The sequence below is a fragment of the Taudactylus pleione genome, unplaced genomic scaffold, assembly GCF_031769625.1.
Source record: "Taudactylus pleione unplaced genomic scaffold, aTauple2 ptg000189l, whole genome shotgun sequence".
NCBI classification, from domain to species: Eukaryota; Metazoa; Chordata; class Amphibia; order Anura; family Myobatrachidae; genus Taudactylus; species Taudactylus pleione.
This window is the reverse complement of record NW_028284591.1, coordinates 10,247,431-10,267,845: the sequence shown is the minus strand read 5'-3', so window position 1 is coordinate 10,267,845 and position 20,415 is coordinate 10,247,431. Positions and strand designations below refer to the sequence as shown.

The window sequence follows — 20,415 nt, the reverse complement described above, 5'->3', positions numbered from 1 at the left end:
ATTTTCCTACCGCAATCATGCGAGCAGTTCAGGCTAAGAAACAACTAAGTGACGTGGTCAATGACGCTGCTTTGTTAATTATGCACACACTTAAAATGCCCGTTTTGACCGTTTGGCACGCCTGCGTTCGGATCTCCACTCCCCGTTTTCAAGCACCTTCCCCTGTTACCACCCACAAACGCCTCCTCCTGTCACTCAAATTAGCAGGCATTCGCTATTTTGCGAGCACATGAATTTCGACCGCACTGACTGGTTCGCGCATGCGTATTACGAGCCGTACGCATGCGCAGTTGTATGAACATCGCTCGGAGCGAACGAGCGGCCGCTTACGAGCGGCTCTGAATCAGGCCCACAATTCCAAATTGGCGATAATGGGACCCGGCGAAAATGAAATCGGCGAAAGTCCTGTCGTTTTTGGAGAAAATAGCCTGACATCCTCAAAAGATGCTGTGACATGGGGGTTGACTATGGGTACCCCTGATTAGCCCTTCTAAAAGTATTTGGGTTCTTTAAATGGTCTCAGTAGCAGCAATTTAGCGTCTTTGGAAGAGTGGTGAAGAATAGCATTTAGCAACTTTTTTTGGCCAAAATAAGTATTCTCATTAAATTTGCGGTACATGAAAATGGGTGCAAGCATAGTTCAAAATCACTAAAATCAACCTTTAAAGTGCACAAAAAACGCACCTTCAGCAAGCACTTGCAATAAAAAAAAGCTCCCCCATACTTGCAGACCCCCCCCCAAAGGCTATTTCACTAGTTTTTTAAGTTGTACCCCCACTTTTGAATTTTTTCGCCCACTTTTTCAAAGTGCTTTATTGGGGTGTCCTTTATAGCATTTTTGGATGCAGTTAGCTTCAAGGGAGGGTATACAAAGGGTGCAGAGTGGTTTCCGTACCTCAAATCTCCAAGTTTTTCTCGCCGGGTATTCATAGGCGAAACTTTACCGCCTATTACATTGCATTGCGTTTTCGCACTGGCAAAAAGACGCTAAAGTTGAATACGGGGATAAGTGAAATCGGCGAAAATGACATCATCAGCGAAAAAGTTTTGCCGAAAACGGCTTTTCGCTCCAAACTGAATACGGCCCTAAATGTTATATATAAACCTATTATAGTAAAATCAGTTAATAATAACAATAATGATAGAAATAGTGTTTAGATTTTTTTGCAAAAAAACTGAGTGCATGAAGGCTCTGCTTTATATTACATTATTACATTACATCAGTGAGCTGCCTCCTATTAATACATCATTTAGCAGCGCCAGGTAATGGGAACAACACATGGAAAAAGCTCCAGCAATGTACAGGTTAATTTCTCCTCAGCGGAGGCCAGCTCCCAGATCTGCTCCCTGATTGGTTAGTTTGTGACCTGTCGCCCAATTCCCAACTGCTATTGGGCGTCATGCCGGTCACTCTCCGGCACGGCCCTCCCTCTCTCTCGGGGTTGGCTTCATTTCATGTTTGGTGTCGCCGCAGACCTTACTACGACCGGGCTCTGAAGCATGGAGTTATCCTACCAGGCGATGAGGAACGCGTCCCAGAGCAGAGAAGCGGTAAGGCCACACATCTAGTTATAACGCAACCATGCTGGAACTTGTAGTTCCACCTCCGTGCACGATGTATATTTGCACGATACCGAGCCTTGGTTTGGTTATTATTAGCACGTAAGGAGTCCTCTGGTTGTCATGGAAACAGACCATGTGTTCCGGGCCCTTCCGCGCTGGCTGCGGCGCATGCGCAGTAGGATGCAGTCGGCGGCGGCGCATGCGCAGTAGGATGCAGGCGGGTCACGTGCCAATTTTGGTTTCACACACATAAGATAAGAGACAGAGGGGTAAATTTACTAAGATGGGAGTTCTATTTAAGAGGTGATGTTGCCCATTGCAACCAATCAGATTCTACTTCTCATGTAGCTAGCACCTTTAAGAAGATAATACCCGGAATCTGAATGGTTGCTATGGGCAACATCACTTCTTAATAGAACTCCCATCTTAGTAAACTTACCCCAGAGCCTCAAATGCCAGTCAGTGGCTTCCTGTCTATACTGCAGCCATTGTGCTTATATTGATGGTGCAACACAGCTTCCAGGGTGTCACAATGTTCTGCTCCTGCTTCTCCCCTATTGCAGTAACCCTGGAGTGAGTTGAATTTAGCCCAGGTTATTATTATTACTGATGTAAGCTAAGCGGAGAAACAGGAGCGGAACATTATTACGCTGTAAGCTGTATAGATGTTTAATATGAACCAAGTGCATGATGTCATGACGCTCCAGGTGGAACCGCAGCACCGATTCTGGCTGCAGGGTGCCGTTCCAGGGACCGCGGAGCAGCGATGATGCTGCCGAAGGACCCTGCGCTTTGTGTACGGTGGCACTGCTCGCACACCCCTAGTTATGGCTATGGAACCTTTGCAGCATATACAGTCCTAATACCCACAAAAACAGCAGCGGCTGAACCCAGAGTTTTGGTGCCGATGTTGGCAATGGGGAGGAGGTGATGGTGTAAGTGAGGGAAGGAGAAGTACGTAAGGGAAGAGGGGCCCTGCTCATGAGAGCTTACAATCTATACAGAAGGGGCAGAAAGATGGGTGGCACAGGTGGGATGGGGCAGCAAAGCACCCTAGCAGGATGGCAGTGCGCTCTGTGCTGCACTGCCGCCCCTCTTGCTCCCCGCCCCCTCCTTACAGTAAGCGCATACCTTGTCACCCGGACGTCGGGTGGAGTGCGGGGATTTCTTTAAGAGTTGCTCTGCCGCGTAGCACTCCAGGAGGTCTCTTCCTGTAGACCTCCGGAGCCCGGCAGGTAGCGGCCGGTGACCTTGCAGGATTCTGCCCTGTGCGGAGGCACAGGCCGCACCACCCTCCCTACGGCCCTGGGGCAGCGGGTTAGGATGAAAGCTGAAAGGCTTGGATATAAGAAGTGGGTATTGATAGTCTGCTTAAAGCTTTGTAGGGAGGTGGAAAGCCTGATAGGGAGCGGGAGAGAGTTTCAGTGGTGGGGAGCAGCACGAGCAACATCTTGGAGGTGGGAGTGGGGGGAGGTAATCTGTTGGGAAGATGGCAGTCCTTGGCGCAGCGTAGTGGGCGGGTGGCAATGTGGAGGGAGATTAGGTTAAGGCTGTGTACCTAGTGGTGGTGCTATCATAGATGTTAAAAGCATTTTTCTCTCCACTTAAGTGCATGTAAACCGCTGTGACAGTAATAATTGCAGCATATTAGTATGCAGTTATTTGGGTTCTGACCTACTGTAAATTGCAGGACATTAGTTTGAATTCTTCTGGTATCCATCAGCGGTGATAAAAACTTCTATTTATCATTATCAGGTTGCATTGTGAGTGCAGTGAGATTAGATTACGGCCCATTTACATACAACATGTATTTCTACACAGGTTCCTGTTTTGTCCCAGGTGCATATATTAAAAAAAAACCCCATAGATTGAACGCAGTTTTACATGCATACATAGATGCCCTGCATTTATGTGACTCATTAAAAAGTAAAGTTTGCTGAAGGCATAAATCGGTATGCAGTCGGGAAGCCAGCGGACCTAATCCCGACAGCTGGCTTCCCAACTGTCATATCCCGGCAAGGGTCCAAAGACAGGCGTCGATATGCCGATGACTGTCATTAGAAATACGCCGGGAGCCCGATGCCCAGCATCCCGATCGATGGGGCATCAAGCGTGGATAGCCGCTATAGGGTTAGGTAAAGGGGTCCCGGGGGGGGGGACTTAGGGTTAGACCCCCCCCCCAGGAGGTTAGTTTTAGGCTAGGGGAAGGGGGGGTTTAGCGTTAGGCACCCCCAGGGGGGGACTTAGGGTTAGGCAATCCCCCCCGGGAGGTTAGTTTTAGGCTAGGGGAAGGGGGGTTTAGCATTAGGCACCCCCCCCCCCCGGGGACTTAGGTTTAGGCGGCGGGGAAGGGGGCATGGGTCCGGCGGTAAATCTTACCAATTCCCATAAAAAACTACTCTGTGCTTCAGTTTCAGCCCTAAAGATTTAAAAAAAAAAAAAAAAAAAAATCTTTGTTTATTTTTTTTATTTAAATGACGGGACTGAGAGGACAGAAATACAGAATTTGAGTCATTCCCATAGCATTACTGCCAGCTCACTGCTTAGGTCCCTCCCCAGTATAAGTATACAGTGACATATACAGGATTGTGTGAGAGGAGGTTATATAATGTACAATGTAACAATGCTGTACTGATACACTGTCATCCATTCACACAGCACTGTCCTCTGTACTGCAATAGGGCTCAGCATTGTTTGGTGACGTTTACATGCAGATACTCTTACAAAGATTGTGTTACTCCTGTATATGGGGTTAGTGCGTTACCTGGCTACATGGACATAGCCTGAAAGACTGTCAGAGGTGCCTCTAATCCCTGTCATTAGCAAATGTTTTACACTAGAGTCTAAAGTAAATTATACATAAAGGCAAAGATTAGTAGTCATTTTTCTGGAACATGCAGGAGACATGTTTTTGGGCTCATAGAGGGTGGCTCAGAACTTGCACGCGCACTGCTTCCTCTTTCGGGCCCCCCACAGTCGATGGGCATGCATCACCGGGGTCCCATGGAGCGGGATCTGGAGGACAGTACTGCAAAACAGTAACCCGTAGGCTATTATAGGCTAACACCATTACCTATAGAGGCTACATTTGGAAATTGAGGGACAACGGGAGATAGAGAGATATCCTGTGATCCCTCCATGGTACATCTGTGGGGTTCATTAATATTTGTGGGTAGGTATCCCCTTTTTGAGTACACCCCCCAGCTGGTCACTAAGTTGCGACCAGGAACGCCTCCGTCTGGCAGGCACGCCCCCGGCACGCCCACCAAAGGGGGCGTGCTGTCAATCAACATCGACAGCACGCCCCCTTTGGTGCGAGACCCGGAGCGATGGAAAGTCCTTCGCTCGCCGGGTCTCGCGCATGCGCAGTGGGGACCATCGACCCACTTGCGAGCGTACTGCCGCTCGCGAGTGGGTCTGAATGACCCCCCTTATCGTTTGCCTCAAGCTGTATTTCTAGCAGGAGGTTTGGAACGGACGTTTGCGGATCGGTGATTGAGAAAAGAATATTGTGCACATTGTGTTTATGCGTTGCTGTTCCAGAGCAGATGCCCGTGATATAAGGGTTTCAGTGACCACCAGTCTAATTACAGGTGTAAATATTAATACCCAGGAATCCTTTACAGGGTTGAGGGCTTTAAGAATGACAGGAAACATGTTTCTGTATACCACAGGTTATGTCACTTCTGTGTCTGGTATTGTCTGGGGCCTGGAGGCCAGTACTAGTGACCGGTAATAGTGTTCATTCTAGCACCCTGCAACTGCCACAACCCATGCAGTTCCTCTTTCCTGCCCGGGGTATTGCTCTCTGCACTGGTGCTTCTAGCACACTCTGGTCTGTATCTCAGCAGTGTCGCATTAGCTGAGTGTGCTAGAATCACCAGAGCAGAGAGCAACACTCCAGGCAGGAAGGGGGAAATGTATGGATTGTGACTTGGGTAGGGTGCTAGAATGAACACTAGGTAAATTTACTGAGATGAGAGTTCTACTAAGAAGTGATGTTGTCCATAGCAACCAATCAGATTCCAGCTATTATCTAGAAGGTGCTAGATGAATGATAAGTAGAATCTGATTGGTTGTTATGGGCAACATCACTTCTTAATAGAACTTCCATCTTAGTAAATTTACCCCTAGGTGACTTGGTCTGGGTGGTCTAAAAAGGGAAGAATTGGCCTGTATTGTTACACAGGGCGTTGTCGCCACCAGTATTTGCTTTAAATAAAGTCCTGATTTACACACATTACAGTTTAAAAATGGTCATTCTTTGTGGGGCTTCTTAAGAAGCAGATATAAGCTAACTCTCCATCGGACAAAGGGCCTGATGTACAGGTGGGCGTAGCAGGAATCGGTTGGAATCCTGACAGCGGCTAGCCGACATGGGTGAAAACCCGATCATCCCTAAGGTAAGTATCGACCAACCTAATTCCCTCCCCTAACCTTCCCCCCCCAGTGCCTAACCCTAATGCCCCCTCTAAGTGCCTAAACCTAACCCCCCCTTCCCCACCGCCTAAACCTAAGTCCCCTGGGGGGGGTACCTAACCCTAAGTCCCCCCTGGGGGTGCCTGAACCCTAACCCTCTCTCCCCCTAGCCTAACCCTAACCTCCCGGGTGGGTGCCTAACCCTAAGTCCCCCCCGGGAACCCTAAACCTAACCCTCCCCCCGCAACTATCCGCGCTCGGCGCCCGGCGTCCCTTCGATCGGGATACTGGGCTCCTGGCGTCGATAAAATGACAGGTGTCTAGATTTAGATGCCTGTCATTTAACCCTCGCTGGGATTAAGCAGTCGGGAGGCCAGCTGTCGGGATTAGGTCCGCCGGCTTCCCGACTGCATCGATGTCGCACACAGTTGGCCTATGTTTTCAATCTGCGCATGTGTTTGTTTCAGGCCCAAAGGCTCTTTTTCTGCTTCCTGCAATTTAAGAAGAGAGATATCGGAGATTTCTCTAGTGTTAACCTATTTTACGCCGTTTACCGCCTTCACCATAGACCTCTACGGGAAATTTGGCCTTCATCAATTTAATAAGCATTTAAAAGCTTAGCTATTCACCGGTACTCAGTCCTATCTTAGGATAGGGTTATAGGGCCTGATTCATTACCGATTGCAACTGCTATTAGGCACGCAATCGCCGATTGTTGGGTTCTGCGCATGTGTATGTATCGCAGTGCGTGTGCACGAACCAGCCACTACGATCAGGACCACGATCGAAGTGACTACACAGACCCATCGCAGGAAGCGCCGTTTGTGGGAGGAGATGGGGGGTGGTCGGCGAAACGCAGGCGTTCCAGTGCGTTTGAATGCCATTGCAGGGTCGTGCATAAATGATCCACTGCGATTCCCTATGCAGCTTGAGTACTCACTGCGTGCAACGAGGTTAGGAATTCCTGAGTAAGGTCAGACCTTGTGCAAGTGTGCGTGAGGCTACGATGGTACTCCATGTTACCGATGGTTTCACAGTCTTGCTTACGGATGTGTGTAAGGTAAAGTGGGCGACCTTATGTTGTGCTGCGATGGCATAGCGATCGCAATGGATTAGTGTACTACCACACTGAGACTACATGTGCATTCGCAGTTGCGATCCATAATGAATCTGGCTCATAATCGTCCATCGGGATGAGCAAAGCCAGACAGGCGTCACGAGATCCCCGCCAGATCAAATCGCCCTGTTCAGTCGGTGCGGTGAGCGGGGCTTGCACAGATCTCAGTGACTCTACACTGGCTGTCATAGGCTGCCGGTAACCAGGAGGAAACCTTCGCCGAGTGTCTTTCGCTGGGGTTCCCAGATGAGCCGCTGCATGTGTAATTACAGCTGCAGCATATTCAGATATGGTAGCCCTTTAATTATATAATCCACTTCATAAATGCTGCTCATTGATTGCACGGTAATTGCTTTTTAATGATGGGTTCCCTTTGTGCATAATTTTTATTGCTGTAATTATTTGTAGACAGGACGAGGTGATTCTGTTGAATAGCATCATACTCAGCCTTAAGGTTTTATCCTTTAGTTGAAATGTAATATCCGTTCACAGTAATAGTTACAGCAAAAATACTGATCATACCCATTGTCTAGCCCAGTGGTCGGGGAACAGGGGTAAATTACCACACATGGGGTAAAAATGAAATTCCTGGGGGTAATGGATGGACAGCCACCCGGCATAGGTATCATTCTTCATATGCATGCCCGGCTGTGCCGCAGGGAGGCTCTAAGCCGGAGGTCCGCTGAGATGTTATTACCAGCGGGCGCCCGGCTCCTTCCCTGCAGCGCCGCGTTAGCCGGAGGCTGGAGTTCTCTTCTGAACTCCAGCTTCCGCCTCTCTCCATGCGCACTATGGGAGAGACATCATGATGTTTCTCCCATAGTTCCGAGGAGCAGCCGGGCGGACAGGACGGCGGCAGATGCAGGAGCGGGGATTAAGGTAAGTGTTATTTTTTTTTTTGTACAAGCGGCACTACAGGGGCATTATATGGGGGCACTACTACATGGGGCATAACTATGTGGGCACTACTACAGGGGCATAACTATGGGGGCACTACTACAAGAGCATTATATGGGGCACTACTACAGGGGCATAACTATGGGGGCACTACTACAAGGGCAAAACTATGGGGGCACTACTACAGGGGCATTATATGGGGGCACTACTATATGATTTCCTTCCTTTCAATCAAGGGGGTAACGTCGGCGTATCTAAATATATTTTGGGGTAAAAGGTAAAAAAGTTCCCTGATCTAGCCCATTACATTGTAGCTGACATTCAGTCCTTATAGGTTCAGTACAACTTGATACATTTGTAACAATGTTTCACATGCTATTTTTTCAGTGATGGCACACAAGTTTTTCTTGCATTTTATTAATCAGAATAAAGCTGGCTACACAATGGGCCTGATATGTACATAACCACCGTTTTGCAGGTGTGCCAAGTCCAGGCTCTATGTAGACTTGCTGGACCCAGCAGAGGGATGCTGAGTAAGTTTAAGCTGGCCATGGTCAGAGACCATCGTAATCTGAAGCAGCGGCTATGGACTCTGCCTTCGGAATGTAGATGCAGGAGGAGGTGAGTATTTCAGTATTTACTACAGACTCCCCCTGCTGAATTTGCATTTTCCGTCGGAATCGGGTTCACTATACAATCCATTGTACGATATATCACTCTGATGCGATATATTGTCATCCTTCCAGTGGTTGCTGTGGACTATGGACACCGCCATATTGGAATGATGTCACCCAGACATCCAGCCAGTCAGTGAACAGCAGGCCCCAGTCCTGTGATCAGATAGGGCGCCTTGGCTGGTGATTAGTCTATGTAAGTCAGGAAGTGCTTTCAAAGTATTGTCAATACAACAACTCCTCCATTGGGCATCCTGTAAACTTTCTCCAGTGTTTCTACATTGGACATCCTGAAAACCTGCACCAAGATTCCTACATGGGACATCCTGAAAACCTGCACCTGTCCTTGTGTTCCAGCATACAGGCAATCCCGCAACCCTGATCCTGTTTTTGCACTCCAACATTCGGGTAATCCCAAAAGACTGTACCTGCCCAGCTATGCCAATACCTCAGATAACCTCTCCTGTGCAGCTACGCTGTTCCAAACATCTGCAATCCCGCCATAATATCCTCTCTACTACTGTACAGCAGCTCACCTCCTCACCCTCTATTGGTTCCATATGAAGAACAGGATAATCAGGCCATCCAGCTTCTCCAATACATCAATACGCATCCTACCTATACTACCCATATTAATGTACGCTCACACCTAACTTAGGCCCTGATTCAGAGCCGGACGCTCTGACCAGAGCGCTCGCTCTGAATCAGGGCCCACCTCCATAATTATGGAGCGTCCTCCTGGACGCTCGTATAGCTGTGGGTCACCACCCACAGCATATACGAGCGTGCAGGATGATGGTCGCGATGGTCTTGACCATCGCTACTGCGAGCCGAAGCCTGCGGTTGAGTTTCTCAACCGCAAGGCCCGGAGTGATTTTGGCTCTATCAGAGCTAAAATCACTCCCACTGACATCACTAGTGATGTCAGTGGGGCCGGCTTCTGACGGTAGGCGTTCCCTTAGGAACGCCCCCGTCTGGGAGGCACGCCCCCGGCACGCCCACCAAAGGGGGCGTGCTGTCAATCAACATCGACAGCACGCCCCCTTTGATCAGACACAACGAGCGAAGGAAAGTCCTTCGCTCGTCGCGTCTCGCGCATGACGGAGCTCCCTCCGTCGTGCGCATGCGCAGTGCAGACCATCGACCCACTTGCGAGCGGACAGCCGCTCGCGAGTGGGTCTGAATCAGGCCCTTACTCCCACCTGTATTACCCAAACTAATACCTGCCCTACTCCCACCTATACTACCCAGAGCCATATCTAGACTTTTTGGTGCCCTGGGCCAGAAAAAGCATTGGAACCTCCCATTTCTCAAACAAGAACATATGATGCGTGCCTGAAAAAGGGTTGTAATCCCATTGTAGCACTGTTAGCCAGGTGTCCCTGCTAAATAAAGTGCGAATCCAATGGCTGCAGTGATGATACACAATAATTATGCAGTATAACTCACCAGCTGTAGATGTAGGAGAGCACTGGTGAAGCTGCACCTGCAGCAGGATTTGTCCATCAGGACAGCCGTGCACAAGCCTGGTGCCGGCAGTGTAGATCACAGACTAAACGTGCGTACACACTGTACAATATCTATGGATAATATGAATAATAATGATATAGTTCAATGATAAATCGTTAATATCGTTACTTTTTATGCAGAACGACCAACGATGCACGTTCCCGCATGGACGATAACGATATCTATGGTCGTCCGTACATTCAGGCCAACTTGGATGATTTCATCAAGTTTTACATTTTCAGAGATGTGGCAGGACGACTTCACTGAAAGATATCTATAATAGATATCGCTCCGTGTACACACCCAATATCGTTTGTCCTGCACTACAGGAAAGTTCAAGGGAAATCGTTCAGCAGATCGTACCGTGTGTATCCAGCTGTAAGATATAGAAAGAGCACTACTTGTAGTGTATATACAGCAAATATCAGCAGTGGGAAAATCTGTGTATGTCCCCTGCACCAGCAGCTGAACTTACTGGCAAAGGTGTGCTGGTAACACCTGGGTCTGTCATCAGTGGCTGTGTTCAGGGCTGTCATCAGAAATTGTGGGGCATATATATAGCTCCATGTGTAAGGTATCTGACTTCCAAGTAAGAGGTGATAGGTTTGAGTCCCAGCTATGACAGTATTTTAAAATCTGTGAGTTAAATAAAAGAGGATGTGACTGAAGGTGCTTCGGGAGGTGGACAGATGGAGGGAGAGTTGGCCAGGAAGGAGATGGGGACGGCCAGGAGATGCTGTGGATAAACTAAATGGAAGCTACAAGTTAGAATGATTATAAACAGAAAATTCAAAAGTGACAAGCCCAAGAAGCGCCCCCTGCCCTGTGGTGCCCTGTGCTATGGCACATGTGGCACCATCCTAGTTAGGGTCCTGATACTGCCCATACTAATACACATACCCTACTCCCATCTGTACTACTCACACTAATACACCCTCACACCTACCATACTCCTATACTACCCACACTAATACACCCTCACACCTACACTACTCCCAGCTATACTACTCACACTAATACACCCTCACACCTACACTACTCCCAGCTATACTACTCACACTAATACACCCTCATACCTACACTACTCCCAGCTATACTACCCACACTAATACACCCTCATACCTACACTGCTCCCAGCTATACTACCCACACTAATACACCCTCACACCTACCCTACTCCCAGCTATACTACTCACACTAATACACCCTCACATCTACCCTACTCCCCCTATACTACCCACACTAATACACCCCCACACCTACCCTACTCCCAGCTATACTACTCACACTAATACACCCTCACACCTACCCTACTCCCACCTATATTACTCATACTAATACACCCTCACACCTACCCTACTCCCACCTATATTACTCATACTAATACACCCTCACACCTACCCTACTCCCACCTATACTACTCACACTAATACACCCTCACACCTACCCTACTCCCACCTATACTACTCACACTAATACACCCTCACACCTACCCTACTCCCACCTATACTACTCACACTGGTACACCCTCACACCTACCCTACTCCCACCTATACTACTCACACTTATACACCCTCACTCCCACCTATACTACCCACACTAATACACCCTCACACCTACACTACTCCCACCTATACTACCAACACTAATACACCCTCACACCTACCATACTCCTATACTACCCACACTAATACACCCTCACACCTACACTACTCCCAGCTATACTACTCACACTAATACACCCTCACATCTACAGTACTCCCACCTATACTACTCACACTAATACACCCTCACACCTACCATACTCCTATACTACCCACACTAATACACCCTCACACCTACACTACTCCCAGCTATACTACTCACACTAATACACCCTCACACCTACCCTACTCCCAGCTATACTACCCACACTAATACACCCTCACACCTACCCTACTCCCACCTGTACTACCCACACTAATACACCCTCACACCTACCCTACTCCCACCTATACTACCCACACTAATACACCCTCACACCTACCCTACTCCCACCTATACTACCCACATACTGTGGCACATTATAAATCTACTATGATAATAATAATGGGAATCTCTGCTCTGTTAGTGTATTGCAGCAGGTATGTACAATGAAAGTCTGTGTATCCCAAAGAGTATATACTCTCATTTCTGTGTTTACAGGATGAACTGAGAACAGAGGCCCGGAGGAAAAACCTTCTCATTCTCATCATGCATTACCTCATGCAGGAGGGGTAAGTACACTCTCTTCCTGTACTGTGATATGTTATACGAGTACTAGGCATGATTATATAATGCAGGAGGGGTAAGTACACTCTCTTCCTGTACTGTGATATGTTATACGAGTACTAGGCATGATTATATAATGCAGGGGGGGTAAGTACACTCTCTTCCTGTACTGTGATATGTTATACGAGTACTAGGTATGATTATATAATGCAGGAGGGGTAAGTACACTCTCTTCCTGTACTGTGATATGTTATACGAGTACTAGGCATGATTATATAATACAGGAGGGGTAAGTACACTCTCTTCCTGTACTGTGATATGTTATACGAGTACTAGGCATGATTATATAATACAGGAGGGGTAAGTACACTCTCTTCCTGTACTGTGATATGTTATATGAGTACTAGGCATGATTATATAATACAGGAGGGGTAAGTACACTCTCTTCCTGTACTGTGATATGTTATATGAGTACTAGGCATGATTATATAATGCAGGAGGGGTAAGTACACTCTTCCTGTACTATGGTCTGTTATATGAGTACTAGGCATGATTATATAATGCAGGAGGGGTAAGTACACTCTTCCTGTACTATGGTCTGTTATATGAGTACTAGGCATGATTATATAATGCAGGAGGGGTAAGTACACTCTTCCTGTACTATGGTCTGTTATATGAGTACTAGGCATGATTATATAATGCAGGAGGGGTAAGTACACTCTTCCTGTACTATGGTCTGTTATATGAGTACTAGGCATGATTATATAATGCAGGAGGGGTAAGTACACTCTTCCTGTACTGTGATATGTTATATGAGTACTAGGCATGATTATATAATACAGGAGGGGTAAGTACACTCTCTTCCTGTACTGTGATATGTTATATGAGTACTAGGCATGATTATATAATGCAGGAGGGGTAAGTACACTCTTCCTGTACTATGGTCTGTTACATGAGTACTAGGCATGATTATATAATGCAGGAGGGGTAAGTACTCTCTTCCTGTACTATGGTCTGTTATCTGAGTACTAGGCATGATTATATAATGCAGGAGGGGTAAGTACACCGGTTCTGATATAAGAATAAAAGGCAGTGGTCTGGTAAATCATTGGCCCGACTTACATACTGGTGCCAGGTCCAGGGGAATGTCCTATAGAGCTGGTCTGGAGTTACCGCTAGAGGTGCCATTTGCATTAATGTCCCTGGAAGGGGGTCCTCCAGCGTGTGGTTTTTGGGCCCCGAGGGGGACAGTATTCTGGCTGTTTGGGTAGATCCAAAGCTGCTTTTGCACCACACAGCTGAAATTTTGCTCTTGTAAATGTTCCCCACTGTATTTTACTGTGATGCAGAATCGCTACGAGGTAATCACACAGTGACACATCCCGTGGACAGGAGCTGTACTCGTGGCTGGTTTTATTGTTATCCACTAACTATTGCAGAGCTATTATCATAATAATAATAATAATAGAAGGTGAACAAGTTACCAAAAATAACAAATGCACCGTTATGTTAGAGCTACATGGAGTCACTGTAGTATCTTCCGAAAGCCAGCACCATATACTATACTATATACTATACCTTCATGTTTGATTAGCAGCTGCCGTGAATGTGTGGTGTGTGTGTGTGTGTGTGTATATATATATCGCCAAAGGTGCGGCACTGAGGTCAATACTTAAATAAATCAGGACACAGATGCGTTGCAGATCAACGATTCAATCATATTGATTTTCGCCAGGAAATACAAAATGTATACAAAACACTTAGCTTACCTTATACCCCACCAAACAGCGTGACAGACCCGCTCCAGCCGAAACCCTGAACCTGGAGGCGAGCGGGTCTGTCACGCTGTTTGGTGGGGTATAAGGTAAGCTAAGTGTTTTGTATACATTTTGTATTTCCTGGCGAAAATCAATATGATTGAATCGTTGATCTGCAACGCATCTGTGTCCTGATTTATTTAAGTATTGACCTCAGTGCCGCACCTTTGGATATATATTTGGCTGCTTCGCCTGTGCGGGCGTCGGGCAAGGATTTGTGAGAGCGCTGGACCATATTGTGTGTGTGTGTATGTGTGTGTGTGTATATATATATATATATATATATATATATATATATATATATATATATATATATATTTATTTATTTATATATTAAAGGACACACTGAAGCAGCTAGCAGGAAAGTTTAATGATGGGAGGAGATTTCTTGGCGATAGTAAAAAGTACAGTTATATCTATCATGTTTTACATTACTGTGAGTCCTAGGGGTACATTTACTAAGATGGAAGTTCTATTTAAGAAGTGATGTTGCCCATAGCAACCAATCAGATTCTACTTCTCATTTACCTAGCACCTTCTAGAAGATAGTACCTGGAATCTTATTGGTTGCTATGGGCAACATCACTTCTTAATAGAACTCCCATCTTAGTAAATTTACCCCCTAGCCGCTACTGTGACCTCACCATTTTATGTTCCAGTTATGTGGACTCTGCAAACGCTCTGGAAGAGGAAACCAAACTGAACCTGAGGCGCTTGGAAGTTTGCGACAACGTCGATCTGGAAACCATCCTAATGGAATATGAGAGTTATTACTATATTAAATTTCAGAGATACCCTAAAATCACCAAGAAGGTTGCAGATAATGGTACGTGGCAGCTAGACATCACCACGGTACACAAAGCTCCCCTTAGGCCTAGCGTGTGCCTAGCTCCCAATTGTCCTGATTTCAGCTGAACCGAGGGGGCTCTCCCACTCACTCACTAGTGGGCATTAGAAATGGCCATTGGTGGGGTAACCATCGATGGTACAATCAATGGTTATAATAGACTGTATAAAATCATTCAAAGGGAAACCATCGATGGTTTCAAACACCATGGTCATCCCTGCTCTACGACATACTAGGCTGCCGGCCAATCAGAAGCGAGGGGTGGGGCTTCATGGGTGCATCGAGGGCGGAGCTAGGCTCTGTGTCCTGGCATTAATTAATTAAAAAATATATAAAAAATCGGGAGTTACTCTGTCATCGATGGTGAAGAACCATCAGTTATCCGATGGCGAAACTATCTGACATCTGATCGTCTGACTATCTGGCTGTTAACCAATGTTTTTTTATCATTGATGGTCGATGGCCCAGCCCGTTGTCCTGATCAGCTTGAAGTGAAAGGATGTGTCCCCATTTGCCGTGTTAAGCAGCTACCTCTGGTGCTCTCCAAAATTCAGGAGTGATTTTAAGCAGGAGAGGGGGGTTTGGGGATACCTTGGCGCATAAAAAAGAAAATGAAACGTGTCTTTTGTGACCTGGACAAAACCCCAATCTTTAGGAGGTGACGTGGCCATGTCCCAAATTATGACCTGTAACGATGTGCGTAATTCCACTGAGATAAACATAGTTTTGTTTCAGTTAGTCGCTAGCTATAGAAAATATAATTTACAAGTTATTCAAATTAATCGCTGTTCCCATTTAATTAAAATAGGAAAAGAATATAAAAAAAAATATTTGGCAAAGAATTTTGGAGAGAAAAGCTTATTTACTAACCTTGTATTTAATTGCAATGTTGGCACTGAACCGCAGCAGCCAATCGGCAACAGGCTTTTATATGTTTAGTTCAAGCTATTATGGAACTGGTTGTATTTCCTGACAAATGCAAATCTGCGCTGAAGTCGTCCCAGTCCTTTCAGAAAGTGCTTTTGTTTTCTGACCCACTCTGTACAAATGAAAGCTTATATGGTGTATGGATTTTCAGGCCAAGATGGTGTGTATCTCTAAAGCTGCTTACACTCTGGGCGATATATCGGCCTTTCAATCAAACGGTCAATATATTGTGAGCGCGTCGGCGGGTGTGTAGCCCCGATATACAGACGTATCGCATCGGCTGTGCAGCACAGCAGATGACCGATACATCGGTGCATTTGCTGGAGTGTACGGACGGCCTGCCAATCGCCCGTGCACATGCTGCAGGGACCCGGCGGTGAGTGACTGCTCAACTGGGTGGGGACATTTAAACGTCCTCCCAGTGGTTATGTCAGGCCTGACGCATTAGGCGGACGATGGGTAAGTGTATATGCGCTTGCCAATCAGCGGATATGTTGGTGGGTAACCAGGATAAGGGTGCACTGTCTTATTAGTCATTGATCATTATGGCCAGACATATAATTGTACTGCCATAACACATAAACTGTTATGGAAATACAGGACGGATCCAGCGCTTTCTATGATCTATCCTATAAATTTGTTTGATGGTGTTCTCGATGTATTCAGAGATATGCAAAAAACACAGAATGGCAATATCGTATAATAATGTCAAAAATTTATTTATTGTTTTTTTTTAAGAAAAATAAATGCACTCACCATTTACCGGTGGGTGATAGGCGTTGGGCACAATTTTCACTGTGGTTCTGCGGTGGTTGCAAAATGCAACGTAGATCTGGATACCTTTTGGGTCACTCCATAGATGGGGGAAAACACATATGACAAGCTTCCATAGTGCAAATTGGTAAACCCAAGGCCCTACAAGGTTAAGTAGTATACTCACCTTATATGGGGTGTGATGGAAGCCTTGGACTTTTGTATTTTAAAACCGATGTCCGTCTGTTTAATATAGAGGGCCTGATTCAGAGCCGGATGCTATGCTGCGCTCACTCGCCTTGAACGATTTTTTGCAAACTGCGCTTGTGTATAATGCGCTTGTGCGAACCAGTCAGTACGATGAGAAAGTGCTCGCCCGTAGCCCGTAGTCGGGCCGCTATTTTGAGTGACAGATAGTGCCGTTTGTGGGCGGTAACAGGGGAAGGTGCTTGTGCACGGGGGTGTGGATGTACGAACACAGGCGTGCCCGACCGTCAGAACAGCGTTTAATGGGTGTGCATAATTAGCTGAGTAGCGTCATTACACACGTGACTGGGCTGTATTTTAGCCTGAACTGCTCGCAATGTTGTGGTGGGAAAAGGCTACCACAAGCGCTGCAAGCAGCTCCGATGGCTCTCGATGTTCCCGATTAATCCTACAACTGCCGGAGATGACGTGTGTTGCGAGTGGCAAAGGGGCGTCTTTATACAGGTGCGAGAGCATAGTGCGGCCGCTCGCTATTACTTAGTGGGCGGCTTTACGCGACGCAGTGCGAGCGCATGATTTAAATATCCGGCCCCTTTTAACCAGCGAGCGGACGCAAAATAGCAACCGGGTCTGAATCAGGCCCAGAGTTTCTTGAGTCTTGTGTAGATATTTAAATCCCAAAAAATTTGCTTGCAAAAGTCCAGTAATCAAATAATTTATAGTTTATTAGTCTATAATGGTGTTATCTAATTACACCAGACGATAATAAAAATTATTTTCATAATTAAAAATTTAGATTACTGATTTGCTCTATGGAAGCTTGTCATATGTGTTTCCCCCCATCTATGGAGTGACCCAAAGGAATCCAGATCTACGTTGCATTTTGCAACCACCGCAGGACCACGGTGAAAATTGTACCCAACGCCTATCACATACCGGTAAATGGTGAGTGCGTTTATTTTTCTTAAAAAATAATAAAAAAAATTTTTGCCGGTATTATACGATATTGCCATTCTGTTTTTTTACATATCTCTGAATAAATCTAGAACACCATCCAACAAATGTATAGGATAGATCATAGTTATGGAAATACAGGATGGTTCCAGCGCTTTCTGTCTTTTGGGGGGGGCATTGTTGAAAGGATCCTACCGTTCCAAGCTGCACATTTGGATCTAACAGGGACATTGGCGCCAGTCTCACACATCTTTTTAACACATAAACAGCCTTACGACCTTATACAGGTTGAGTCTCCCATATCCAAATATTCCGAAATACGGAATATTTTTAGCATGACTCAGAAAGTGAAACCTTTGCTTTCTGATGGTGCAATGTACACAAACTTTGTTTAAAGCACAAATTATTAAAAATATAGTATAACATAACCTTCAGGCTGTGTGTACAAGGTGTATATGAAACATAAATGAATTTCATGTATGTACACAAACTTTTTCCGATGACCAAAATTATTAAAAATATAGTATAAAATTACCTTCAGGCTATGTGTATAAGGTGTATATAACACAAATGCATTCTATGATTAGATTTGGGGCCCATTCCCAAGATATTTCATTATTTTATGCAAATATTCCAAAATACGGAATATTCCGATATCCAGAATACCCCTGGTCCCAAGCATTTTGGATATGGGAGACTCAACCTGTATCTGTAACTGACCTTCAGCTTTGTATGTAAATTGAGGGCCTGATTCAGCAAGGGACGCAAATCTGCCTACGCACGCACCCGGATGCTGCGAAAATATGTTAATGAATGCAATCACAATTCCGCCCCGCAGCACAAAATGCAGATGCCCTGCACTACATAATGCCGCCCCCTTACCTTTTACTTACATCCACAGTACCTCGCAAAATAGCGAAAACATCGGTAACCTTGAGAACCATCGGCCCCATACGCACAATAGTGGTTGACCTGACCTCACTCAGAAATTGCGAAACGTCCTGTCGGTATCTAGTACTCAGGCTGCGTATGCCGTCGCAGGGGCTTAACCGCTTTAAAACGCACAGACACGCCTGAGTTTCTCTGACCACCCCCCGGTCACCACCTGCAAACGTCCACTTCCTGTCAATCACTTTATGAGGGGACTGCGTGCTCATTGCGATCGCAGTGACCGGTTTGTGCACTGCGGTGCATGCACAAGACGCAAACATCGGCCGGGTGCGTGTGAATTCGCGGCTGCGTTCCTTGCTGAATCAGGCCCTGAGAGTGAACCTTTTCTTTATTTTGTATTTTCACAGAAAGTAAACTGTATTCAAAGCCTCGAAGTGGAGGAAAACTCAGAAGGTAAATCGGCACTATAATAAGTCTCCATCCCATATAGCAGAGCTCCCCAACCCAGTATATGGAACCCATATTTGTGGCTTATTCCCCCCAAAAACTCGTTTTCGGAGGTAACTGCAAATATTTAGTATCCCTCGAATGAATGACAGAGGGAACGCAGCAAATATCTCCAATACCTGCTGCGATCCCTCCATTCCTGCCGGCAACCGCATCCACCATAGGTTTCCATGGGGATGTAGTCCGCATCTCATCGCGCAGGAGGCCGACGGGCGAAATACTGTCGCCGAAATTTCGACAGCGTCGGGATCCCAGGAACCAGAATCCCAACCGCCAGCATCCCAAAGGTAAGTATTGGGCGTTAGGAGGAGGATTAGGCATTAGGGAGAGGGTTAGGTTTAGGGTGCGGGGAAGGGGAGGTTAGGGTTAGGCACTAGGGAGGCAGGGGTAAGGGTTATACTTACCTTATTTCCTTATGGGTGTTGACTGTTGGGATGATTCTGACCAGCGGCATCCCGACCACCGGGATCTCATACCCAACCCGTTTCTATAGGGAATGTGATGCTGCCAGATTTACCAACCACTGGATTGCGATGGATTCTAGAGATTGGCCCCCGCAGCCAACGTCATCTGAAGACGACCTTAGCCCATTGTAGCCAATGGGCTACACATCGCATCATTTGCTGGGAGAGGGTTTCCGTTGGAACCCTCCCCTGGAAGTGGCTGCGGCACATGCGCTGGAGTCCCAGCACAGGACTGATGCAGCATATCGCAGGAACGGGCTCTTTCTGAGTGGGAGGAGCAGGGTCCCCAGCAGCACAGAGTATATCAGGAGATGAGTGATGGGTTAGTGAGGACAGGGCTGCATGTGACAGGGGCAGTGACATGATGTGAGGAGGGGAATGGAGGCAGCAGGAAGTCACAGGCTGAGAGTTATATAGTGGTTGGAGCAGGGTCCCCCAGCAGCACAGAGTATATCAGGAGATGGGTGACATGTTATTGAGGACTGGGCTGCATGTGACAGGGGCAGTGACATGATGTGAGGAGGGGAATGGAGGCAGCAGGAAGCCACAGGCTGAGAGTTATATAGTGAGAGGAGCAGGTTCCCCAGCAGCACAGAGTATATCAGGAGATGGGTGATGT

At 46.6% G+C, this 20,415-nt stretch overlaps 1 protein-coding gene across 5 annotated transcripts in view; it reads left to right on the top strand.

The window, feature by feature from the left end:
• Positions 1–20,415, top strand: part of KATNAL2 (katanin catalytic subunit A1 like 2) — a 76,356-nt gene that overhangs the window by 25,870 nt on the left and 30,071 nt on the right. For 3 of the 5 annotated variants that reach the window (XM_088476497.1, XM_088476498.1, XM_088476499.1), the window contains exons 2-4: positions 12,364–12,434; positions 14,906–15,072; positions 19,233–19,278. In XM_088476497.1, the coding sequence (XP_088332623.1) occupies positions 12,364–12,434; positions 14,906–15,072; positions 19,233–19,278 (284 nt within the window). Of the gene's footprint in view, positions 1–1,452; positions 1,552–8,558; positions 8,618–12,363; positions 12,435–14,905; positions 15,073–19,232; positions 19,279–20,415 lie in introns of those variants that run through there. The other 2 variants (XM_088476495.1, XM_088476496.1) reach the window with 2 other exon arrangements.